At 43.6% G+C, this 10,825-nt stretch overlaps 1 protein-coding gene across 1 annotated transcript in view; it reads right to left on the reverse strand.

Annotated features, from left to right (window-relative positions):
- The window catches only part of LOC130179805 (AT-rich interactive domain-containing protein 1B-like), a 174,365-nt gene continuing 163,540 nt past the window's right edge, over positions 1–10,825 (reverse strand). Inside the window, exons 14-21 of the mRNA XM_056392867.1 lie at positions 9,134–9,275; positions 7,657–7,826; positions 6,500–6,632; positions 6,184–6,303; positions 5,924–5,999; positions 3,932–4,667; positions 3,534–3,664; positions 1–3,174 (exon numbers count right to left, since the gene is read on the reverse strand). Coding sequence (XP_056248842.1) covers positions 1,345–3,174; positions 3,534–3,664; positions 3,932–4,667; positions 5,924–5,999; positions 6,184–6,303; positions 6,500–6,632; positions 7,657–7,826; positions 9,134–9,275 — 3,338 coding nt within the window. The 3' untranslated portion in view covers positions 1–1,344. The remainder of the gene's footprint in view (positions 3,175–3,533; positions 3,665–3,931; positions 4,668–5,923; positions 6,000–6,183; positions 6,304–6,499; positions 6,633–7,656; positions 7,827–9,133; positions 9,276–10,825) is intronic.

Genomic DNA, 10,825 nt, shown 5'->3' on the forward strand with positions numbered 1-10,825 from the left:
AAGCAGTTGATGTTTGTTTTATTGGCCTAAGATTGTCTGGACATAATGCAACGTCTCCGGTGCTTAACGATGTTCATCGTACATTTATTTGTGACATGTGCAGCACAGAGTATAAATGTGTATACTGAATAAAAGAGAGACATACGAAAAAAGGCAAATTTTACAATGAGCTTTCAGGACATTTTGAAGGATCTTTTCAGACTTTTCTTTTAGAGCATTATCTAGATTCAAAAATATGCCCATTGACATGTATGGAGGACAGTAACAAACAGAAATGTGTTCAGGTTTCTTATGTGACCTCGCCTAGATATCCTTTCACCCTGGCACTTCCACGTTTGATTACCAAAGCGATTGTTTTCTCAGCTATAATACAATGCATACAGGAATTTTTACATTGAAACATCAGTTACATCTGCCATGTTCAAATATTTGACCCCATTAACAAAATATGTATAATAACAATAACAAATTTTACCAACAATAAAAGCATTTGTTATAATAGTCAGAAAGTCCCATCTCTTGCTATGCTTGATAGAGACTGAAAGAATCATGTGCGTCCATTGTACAACGGTTTATATACACAGTGATGAAAAAATACAGACATAACACAAGTGCTTAGGAAACACAAAGTTCATCTGTGAAAGTCGTTGAGGCTATGATTGATAAATTAGACACTTTTTTTGACAGATGCTCTTCTCTCATGTTGATTGGCTGGTGCAATGCTGCCTCCTCATGGCCTAAAGCACACACTGCAGGTGTCTTTAAAGAGTTACATTTTCTTTTTGTTCTCAAAACGGACAACTTGCTCTAGTCCTATTGCACAATTTATCTTCCAGCGATGGAGACATATACATTTCAATTTAAAAAGTCAGTGTTTTTTTCCCCCACAACTGTTGGCAAAAAAGTTCAAACTACTGTACAGTGTCACATTTTAAATAAATACTCTCCATTAACAAAATGTTGATGAGTATATTAGCATTTATAAAACTGAAAAACATCTCAACAACTCATCGACTCAAAAGGAACCATGTAATTCAGCACCAAAATCTGGTGGCAGCTTTGGCTGAAAAAGTAAACAAACAAAAACAAATGCAAAACAAAATATTAAACATAGCAATCCAACACCAGCAGGTATTAAATATTTGTATTAAAATGAGCTTTCAAATCCCAAACCCACTTTTTTAACAGGGCCCAGAAGCTATACATATATAGATATTTTGTTTATGTGGATACTTCTTTTAAAAAAACAAACATTTTCTGTAATTTTGATAAATAAAAATAGAAAACCACAGAAATATCTTGTCCACCTTAAGGTCTGCTGTGTAAGTCCTGCCTCTCCTCCTGTCATAATTTCCCTAAGTGAAAGAGAACTTGGCAAATAATAGCCACCACTCCCGCGCTGAGCACCGAAGAAATGGAGATGTCTAATAATCTGCTTTCGTACAGCACAAACTCTGTCTTGTTCTCCTCCACTTTAGCCATGGCCAGCAGGCCTTTAGCTGCTCTGCACATCATGTTTATGCTCGGTGGGTCCATAGGGGGATGCCCCATGTGCAGTAAGCTGTGAGGGTTCTGCTGGTACTGCGCCATGCTAACACCGTCCTCCAAGAAACCTACCAAATTACCCACGCTGCCCTTCTGCATGGCAATGGCGCGTGCCGCTGTGGGGTCTCCCTGCGCCAGGTGGGAGAGGACAGCCACTGCCATCTCCCTGTACACCTGGGCCTTCCTCTGACCCACGTAACGGACCAGGACAGTGAAGAGTTTCTCCTGTCGGCTGAAAGGAGGCGTAGCTAGCAGGAGGTCCACGTTGCCTTCTTGGATGCTCAGCTTGCAGAGGCACTCCAGCACCAGCCTTTGAGGAGTGAGCTGGGAGTGGGGTGCTGCTGACGGGAAGGGGTCCTGGGCCTCAGCTGAAGGGCACACCATCCAGTGGAGAAGGCCATCCAGGATGGGGAGGCAGATAGTGTCTGAATAGTTGGAGAGATCCAGCTGGCCAGAGATGTTGGCCAGTGTGACCATTGCATTCTCCCTGAGCAGACTCAGACACTCCCACCACCACTCCTCTTTGCTACTCGACAGCCCCTGCTCCTGCTGTTCGTCTCTCTGGTAGCTAGGGTGCGACCTGTTCCTCTCCGGGTGCTGGTGGTGCAGCAGGAGCAGCCTGCCCAGAAGAAGAACCAGAGCAGGGTGGCGTGACATATCCGAGTCGTTCCCCGGGATGAAAGACAGGCTCCGGACGATGTTGGAGACACAGAGGCATCGCTTGGACAGCGAGTCCTGCCAGGAGGATGTTGTGGAGAGCGGAGCCTCATCCAGGCAGCGGGGCTCATCCTCCAGCAAGGTGATGTGGTCCTGCTCCCCATCTGAATGCACCCTGAATGGGTAGGATGGCAAGGAGCGTGCGGGGTGAGCGTAAGAGAGGGCGTCAACCCGAGCACACAAAACATCATCTATAGTAGCGGTGATATGTTTCAGAGGTTGTTTCTTTTCCACCTCCATCTTGTTTTCCTGTTTGTTCTCCTTTCCGATCTTCTCATCCGCCCTGGCAGGTGGCGCAGTGCGTGGTTCAAAGTGTGTCTGAATGTGTGCGGTGGAGTCGCCTCCACCGGCCTGCCAGTGTAGCAGCCCACTGGTGAACTCGGTGACGTAACCTAAGTGCTCTGTCATGTCTTCAATCAGGTCCTCTTTGTGGATGATCTTGATTGGGAGCTTATCGTATTTGCTGGCTTGTTGAGGTTTAGGCTGTAGTTCTGCAACAGGTTGGTCCATAGACTCCTTTTTACTCTCTGCTCCTTCTTCACTCTTTTCTTCCTTCTCCTCTTTCTCTCCATCTTCTTTATTCTTGTCCTCCTTCTTTCCACTCGTCTCAGACTCCTCCTTTTCACCATTCACAACTGCCGACTCTGGTGCAGCAGCGACGGGTGGAGCTTCCTCCATGACGGCTCCTGCTTGCTCCTCTTGCAGCTCTGCTGCTGCGGGGGCTGACTCTGATTCAGGTTGGACAGTCGAATCAGTTTCCTGGTCAGGGATGGATTCTTCTTTCTGTTTAGAAGCAGGATCCAAAAAGCTTTTATGAGCCACAGTCCCCACCTCAAACTCCTCCAAGATGCCAAAGATCTCGATCAGACAGCGGCGGAAGTACTCGACGATCAGCTCGAGGAATCCAGGCAACTGGTCAGACAAAGACAAAGATATAATCAGTGTCAACAATTAAAGCAAAAGGAAATCAGACACATGTTGACAAGTAATCCCGTCTGGTGAATGGAAAACCAAGATTAACAATCTATGGAGAGAATTTTTCATGCTAACTCAGTAGTAGTAGTAGTAATAATATCCTGAATCTTTTGGACTATGCGAATAAAGAACGGAATAATGGTATTCTGAATATTTTCCCCTGACAAAATTTTTATAGATCCTCAGTTTAACAGAAAAGGTTGACTGCACATCACACTGTCACAGCATGCCCTGGTGAGATAAATGAATCTCTTCTGTCAGTCAGCAGTGAGGTGCAGTCATCAAATCCCTTTTACCTGGGAGAGGTTAAAGGAGGCCACAGTGCTGTCATCGTACAGCAGGATGTTGATGGTGTCTAGAGCCCATGTGCTCTCTGCCAGCAGGCCAGACTTCAGAGACATCATGACGCGCCAGGCCTCAGGCGTTCCTGGGATTAAAACAGTGGGATTTTTTTGGAACGAGGAAGAAAAAAAAAGTGGTGATCAGACTTTGTACGAATGATAAAAGGGACAGTGAACAGAGTAGATCATTTTAACTTCTGTCATAAAATGTACCTCATGTTGTGCTAATTCTACCTGAAAATTAGCTTTATACTGTAAATCCACGATTTTTCAAGTTGAATGCACAACTAGCACCTCACTCATAGTCCTACTCAAAATGTTGACTCATGAAATTAAGGGAACCCCCCGCTCACCAGTGTCCTTGGAGGTAAGTTTGCGTCGAGGCTTGAGGATGGACATGGTGGCCTCCACTGATCCTGGCGGGTAGTTGAGGTCCCTCCTCAGGTTGGGAGGAAACTGACCCATGGATCCACTGATCTGTGAGCCCATCATGGCCATCCCAGGCTTAGGCATCTTCATGGGTGACATGAACGGTACTTTGCTGGGTGACATCCGAGAGTCCAGGGAGCGCTGGAAGGCCCCTGGGCTGGGTGCTCTGGGCAGGTGGTTGGCCATGGATGGGGAGTTGGAAAAAGACGATGGCTGGCGTGAAGATAGGGGAGGCATGCCGGCTGATGATGACATGTAGGGGGACTGACGGTGCCACTGCTCCTGCCCGGGCCGCCCGTCCATGTCATCTCTACCAATTGAGCCGTAAGGCGGCATTTGAGACGGCGGTCCCTGTCGGTTGGGGTAAGGATAGCCGAGGTCTGTCCTGGATGGCCACATGTTGGGCCCATCGGCAGCGTGGTTAGGAGTGGGCCCCCCACCCATCATACTGTGCTGGCTCTGTCCTGAGGGGGCCATACGGTCACGGGGGTAGGGGTAGGGGAACTGTCCCTGTATGGCTCTGTGTTCAGGGCCTGAGTACCCACCACCGTAGTGGTTGTACATTTCCGGCTGCTGGTTGGCGTACTGCATGGCATACATGTCACTCTCGTGTCTCTTGGGTGGGGGGCCATACATACCGTCCATGGGCCGTTTGTAGCCCTGCTGAAGCAAAGATGTAGATAGGCAGTGGTGTTTTTTGTTAGTAATTTTACTCTCACAGACATGTTAGCTTTGTTCTCATCATTTCTTTTGTATTGCTTTAGCAGTGTTATATGCAATATGCAAAGGTGTACCAAAAAGTTAGTGGGATTAAAATGAAGAAATAATATAAGGGTTTTATAACAAAGATTAATTAGTAAATATAATGAAATGACTGCTATAACTAAAAAGAAATCTACAAAAAAGTGTTTTGGGAACCGGATTATATTTATTTGAAATTTTTCGAACAGATCCAGTTGTCAGACATTTTGAGGCAGTAATAATGAATAATAGAAACTGAAATACTACAAATGTTTTAACCCCCCCCCTGGTACCACTGCAGGGGCAAAAATGTGTTTTCAGGAATTCTTTTATCCCAGTTGTACAAACTCAACCTGTTTGCCAGAATCTTTTTTATCTTAGTGTTTACCTCTGTTTATATTGTACAACTTGTGTTTTTCAAATTGTAATGTGTATTTGGTAATTATCTGTGCTTTGAACTTAATTTGACTGAACTGAGACTAACTGAGGTGAAAACACCAGCAGCAACTCATCGGGAGGTGGAATAACTGTGTGAGGCCCAAAACTGACAACGTCTTCCACTGTGCACTTAGAACAGCGATAGGCAGAGATACAACATCTGCGCCGGACTTTCATCACCCCAGGTACGGTTGTGATTATGATATGGTGTTTACTCAGTTCAGATTGTTAGCAATGCTGTATTAGAACAGTCAGTTTAATAAGAACTATGTTTAACCAAGACACTAAGAAAAACTAACAACTCCACAGTTAGTTAGATTCTCACTCACACACTAGACACTCACTCAGTGGTCAATTGACATTGATCAGGCTTATTCATGAAAATGTGGTCTGATCAAACCAAGTAAATTAAAGCTTACTGTGCTTAATGGAAAGGATAAAAAATGTATTTCTATTATAATGAAGTGGCAAACAAGTAATAAAGTAAATAGAGTATTGATCCCTTTTACTTAATTGGGCTAAAATGCCCTATTATAAGAAATATATTACTCAGTATTTTACCTGATAATTTGTATTTTACCTAATCATTTATTCATACTTTATCTGTAATATGAACGGTGACATTTTTTGGGTATTAGCTGTTCAACATTGTCCTAACCTCAGGACGTAAAGCTACTGTATTTCCATCTTACAGTTAGAGATAAACAGTGCTTAGTACATACAGAGCTGTCTCTCACCTGCTGTTGAGGGTACATCCCAGAAGGATGCATCCCATATGGCATGCCGGGATACTGCTGACCGTAGCCATCGTGTCTGGTATAAAGGAGAGGAGGGAGGAGAAATATATCACTCACTGATTTAAAAAAACGTCAGGAAAGCTATAGACATAAGGACGTATAGCTAGACTTTTTTTCTCTGGCTCTCTACATAAATGGATTCTGCAAACACACACACACACACACACACACACACACACACACACACACACACACACACACTCTGCTGTGAAGGGTATCTGCTGGGAGAGTACATGCTGCCTTCACTGTTGGAGGGCCCCAGGTTGTTCTGACTCCCAGGGGGACCCATGCTCCCCTCCATCCCCATCACATGGTCTGGTCTGAGGATCAAACAACAGGGAAGTCCTCTCAGGCTACTGACAATACATCACTGACATAACTTCTGTTATAAACACATTTTTTGTTACATTAAATAAAAACACTGCAGTTGGCCTCAGGGCTCATGTTAGAATGACGTCAAAGCAGAAAGAGGTTACTACAGGTTCACCACCCTCTCCTGGTGGCTTGTGAGCCTACCTCCTGTCATAGCCTGGCCCGTACGGATACTGTGACCTTTGGCTCATGCTCAGGGCAGATGGGGGTCGACCATACATGTCTTGCATACCACCACCAGGCATCTGGCCCGGCATGTAGGGATCAGCTCCTGCCACTGCCGAGGAAGAAGGCAAAGGAAGTCAGTGCAAATAAAAATATCAACAACATGAACTAAATGAGTGATAAAATGTGTATTTTAACAGATGTTAAGAAGCTATTAAATTAGTCTAACTATGACAGTTCTGGCTTAACCTTGTTCTGAAACTTGATCTCTTAATTGCATGAACCATGTCTTCCCCCAACCAGCAGGTGGCAGCATTCCTCTATGAATATTCACCACGTGTCATGATTAAACCTATTGTTCTGAGGCTGGGACTGTTGTTATGCAGCTAACATCCACCATATTATTCATTCAGACTCCATTCTCCTCAGCCTTCAGAGGAGCCGCCATCCTTTCTAAAACTACTGTTTGTTCTGAAAACTAAACCGCATGAGTTGGTCAAAACAGGTGCTTCTCAGCGGGGTGGAAAGGATGAAAGGTTGAAAACGAGGAGGATGAAAAGGATGAACAAAGTTAGGATGAGACGAAGGCTAAGCTACACGAACATCAGACGAGCTGGTGTGTTTTCGATAGAGCGATGTGTGGTATAACAAACAGTTCTCATCTCCTTTCATAGTTCTCGTAGTAGAACACACACACACACACACACACACACACACACACACACACACACACACACACACACACACACACACACACACACAAAAACACACACATCTGTCCTGATCTGAGACGACATGGTGACTAGACAATGAATTAGACCAACAAGACAGACGAAAGAACAATGGCTCTGGGATACATGAGTCATTTTGACAGAGCCACCTAACTTCATATAAAGTTTAAAGATGAAGTTTCAAATTTCAATGTCACTGTCTATAACCTATGTGCAAGTTTATCTGAAAATATAAAACAGTTGATTGAAATGGATTTTCTTTTTTTTTTCTTTTTTTTTTTTTTATAACACAGCAAAACAAAATCTTATTCACATAAATCAAAAAAATATTCTGTGAAATTGGGGGAAACAGGTCCAGGCCTCAGTGTTTGGGTGAAAGGGTGTCACAGCGTGTGTCTCACTCACTCTTCCTCATCCCGGCGAAGGGGTCCTTGGCGTCGTACTGCATCCTCATCATCATGTCAGGCATGCTGAGGCCCTGCTGGTAAGGAGCTGAGGGGGGCAGGGAGGTGGCACGCTTCTGGAAGGCCGGGTCACTCACCTCCGAGAAGGGGTCCTGTATGCTCACACTACTCCTGGACAAGGTGAGGAGGGAAGGGAGGAGAGGGTTGAGAGAAAGGTGCAGATCAGTGATTGGACACTGAAAATGTTGAAACAATATGCTTTGAAGGAGTTTTATTTGACATGCAATGCTTTTATTTTTGAAACGATGATTTCATTTTTTCATTTTAAGATGAATATTTAATCTGAATATGAAATATATCAGATTTTATATATGAGGGTACCTGTTGTTATATCATAGGTAGTAGCACATGTACTAGTACTTATCATTGCAGTTGTTTGTTGTCAGTGTTGCACTGAAATTCTCCCTCAATAAAAGGACAGAATTATTAGCATCAAAATGTACTTAAAGTATTAAAGGTACAAGTACTAAAATGACCCCTGTCAATTGTAATATTATATCATTGGAATATTATAGTAGATTCATTACTGTAGTCCTTTATGCAGATTTTACATTATAGCTAGTTAAAGTAAAGCTAATTTTAATGATTTTATAAACTGTTAAATAGATATAGTTTGTATGCAAAACCTTGGTATTCAAAGCAACCGGTAACTATAGCTGCCAAATAAATGTAGTGGAGGAAAAGTACAATATTTGGTTGCAAAAAGTAGTGGCATATAAGTATAACGTAGCAGGAAATACAAATAAAGTAAAGTACAAGTACCTCAAAATTGTATTTAAGTACATGTTACTTTCCACCACTGTGTTTTTATTGTTTAATTCATTTGTGTCATGTACATATGAAAGACTTCTCACACATAATATCACAAACACAGAAAACAAAGAACTTTGCTTCCTCTCCTGGGCTCTGCTAACACAACTGTCATGTTCTATAATCATCCGACAAGAAATCAGCAGAGATGAAGGACGTTTTACTAAAAAGTTAAAGACTTTAATCATCATGTAAAGAGCAAGAAAATGTAATACGGTCTTTGTTTTCAGTCTCACCTAAATAGCCTAACAAACAAAGCTTTTCCTCTTCAGGGAAACTATTGCATCTAACTGTTTGGATAATTGGTTATGTATCTGAACACATGGAGATCTTTTCCTTTCACTTAAATCCTGCTTTACTACATTGTAGTTGTTTTATATGAATCCATATTCATAATTAAGGTTCATACCATACATCAACAGACAATGCTTGTTTATATATAAGGCACAATTAGTGCTGATGGAAATGAATATCACACTGTAACTAAAAAAATCAAGTATATTAATTATACTAAATTAGGAACTACTACTAGTACTGTAGAGGCAGTAACAGGATCATCAGTAGTAGCAGCAGTACTGTAGTGGTATTGCGGTATGTATGTGTGGTACCTGTTAGGGGGCAGTGGAGTGACCTGTCCCAGAGGGGTGGTAGCAGGTGTGGGGGGTTTCAGATCCCCTGCTGCCTCTGCTGTAGAGCTGCTGCCAGAGGACTGGGGCGTCTGTGGGCCTTGGAGGGAGCCGCCTGAATTAGCTGGGAGACAGAAGTAGCCTTATTATTCTTAAAGCTAAATGATTCATGAAAATTCACGGCAAAAACTGTAACACATTCAGACCGCAGGGCTCCCCCATGCCTTCAGATATGATCTCGGAGCTGGTTTGAGTTACAGCGGCCATAGCGGGCTTTCGCTGCAGCAAGGTGCTGTATTAGGGAGATAACTTTGGACTTGAGGCCAAAGCACTAACAGTGACGCCCTACACGAGAAGTGAGGCCATCCAAACAGCCTGCATGAGGGCTGAGAAGATGGGAACGGAGGGACTGCTAAAGAGGGGCCAGAGGAGGAAGGGAGAGGGGGGGGGGGCATGGTGAAGAGAGGGGAAGGATTTCTCAGAGGGAATTGCCCATTGGGTCGCAGCACAACTCTTTATTTGGAAGCTGTTTGAAGATTGTTTAGCTGACTTTTTTTTTAGGAACTTGACTCTTAATCGAGCTGATGAGTGGTTCATATGGAGGGCTGAACTCGGGGGCAAAGATGTATTTTAAGAAAATACAATATATATATCTACCATTAGGGTAAAATCAAATTATGTGCTAGCTAATACCTTAGCACACATCCTCTAAATATGAGTGAGGACCTTGAGAAAGCTTGTGCTGATGACCTCCTCTTAGTCAAAATACTTCCCCACAAACAGAGACTCCATACTGAGGTTAAAATTGGGTTAGTGTGCTCTCTTGTTATGACACCACATTTCTGTGAATTTCTCAGTTCAGATGACTAGAAAATTATAGGAGTGCAGAGTTACAAGAGCCCACCACACAAAGAACCCCCAGCCAGATAAAACCAAGGGATACAAATTCCCAGAAGCAGGTTTAATGGAAAATGTGGACCGTTCCGGCTAAAATATGACAAAGACGAAGAAAGAGAGAATATGAAAGTATCCTAATGAGCATTTAGCTAAGAAGGCTTTCTCTGGAACAGCCTCAGTGGCCTTTCCCTGCACAGCACGTTTCCACAGGAAAAAAAGAAAAAGAAAGACTTAAGCTTTAAAAATTCATGCTAATTCTGAATTATTCAATGATACCCCCTGCCTCTACATCATTGGAGATGGAGAGAGAGAAAGAGGGAGAGAGAGACAGGGAGAGATGGTTATCCCATGATGATGAAGAGAGATAGGAGAGAGGGCAAAGTAGGGTCAGGGAGCATTACTTCCCGGGACATCCCCACTTCAGACAAATATGAATGCACAAACACACACACATGCACACGTGGAGAAGCGCAAACAACGGTGGGGTTAGCCGGGGTTAAGAGCTTCACAATTCCTCAAGAGCAGGAGGGCAGACTGACAGATACATAATATGGAGAGGGTGGGGGTATGAAGATGGAGGGGAGGTGGAGGAGAGCGTGAACTTAAGTGCCCTCTGTTCCACATTCAGACAGAGAAAAGAATGACAGAGGAGGCGGTGAGGGGAAAAAAAGTGCTTCTGCAAGAGGCATGTGGCTGACGTTTGATGTGTGTGCGTGCGCGAGAGCCTGTGTATGTGTATGTGTGTCAGCGGGTGACATAATCCAGATGGGTGGTAGC

The sequence above is a fragment of the Seriola aureovittata genome, chromosome 13, assembly GCF_021018895.1.
Source record: "Seriola aureovittata isolate HTS-2021-v1 ecotype China chromosome 13, ASM2101889v1, whole genome shotgun sequence".
NCBI classification, from domain to species: domain Eukaryota; kingdom Metazoa; phylum Chordata; class Actinopteri; order Carangiformes; family Carangidae; genus Seriola; species Seriola aureovittata.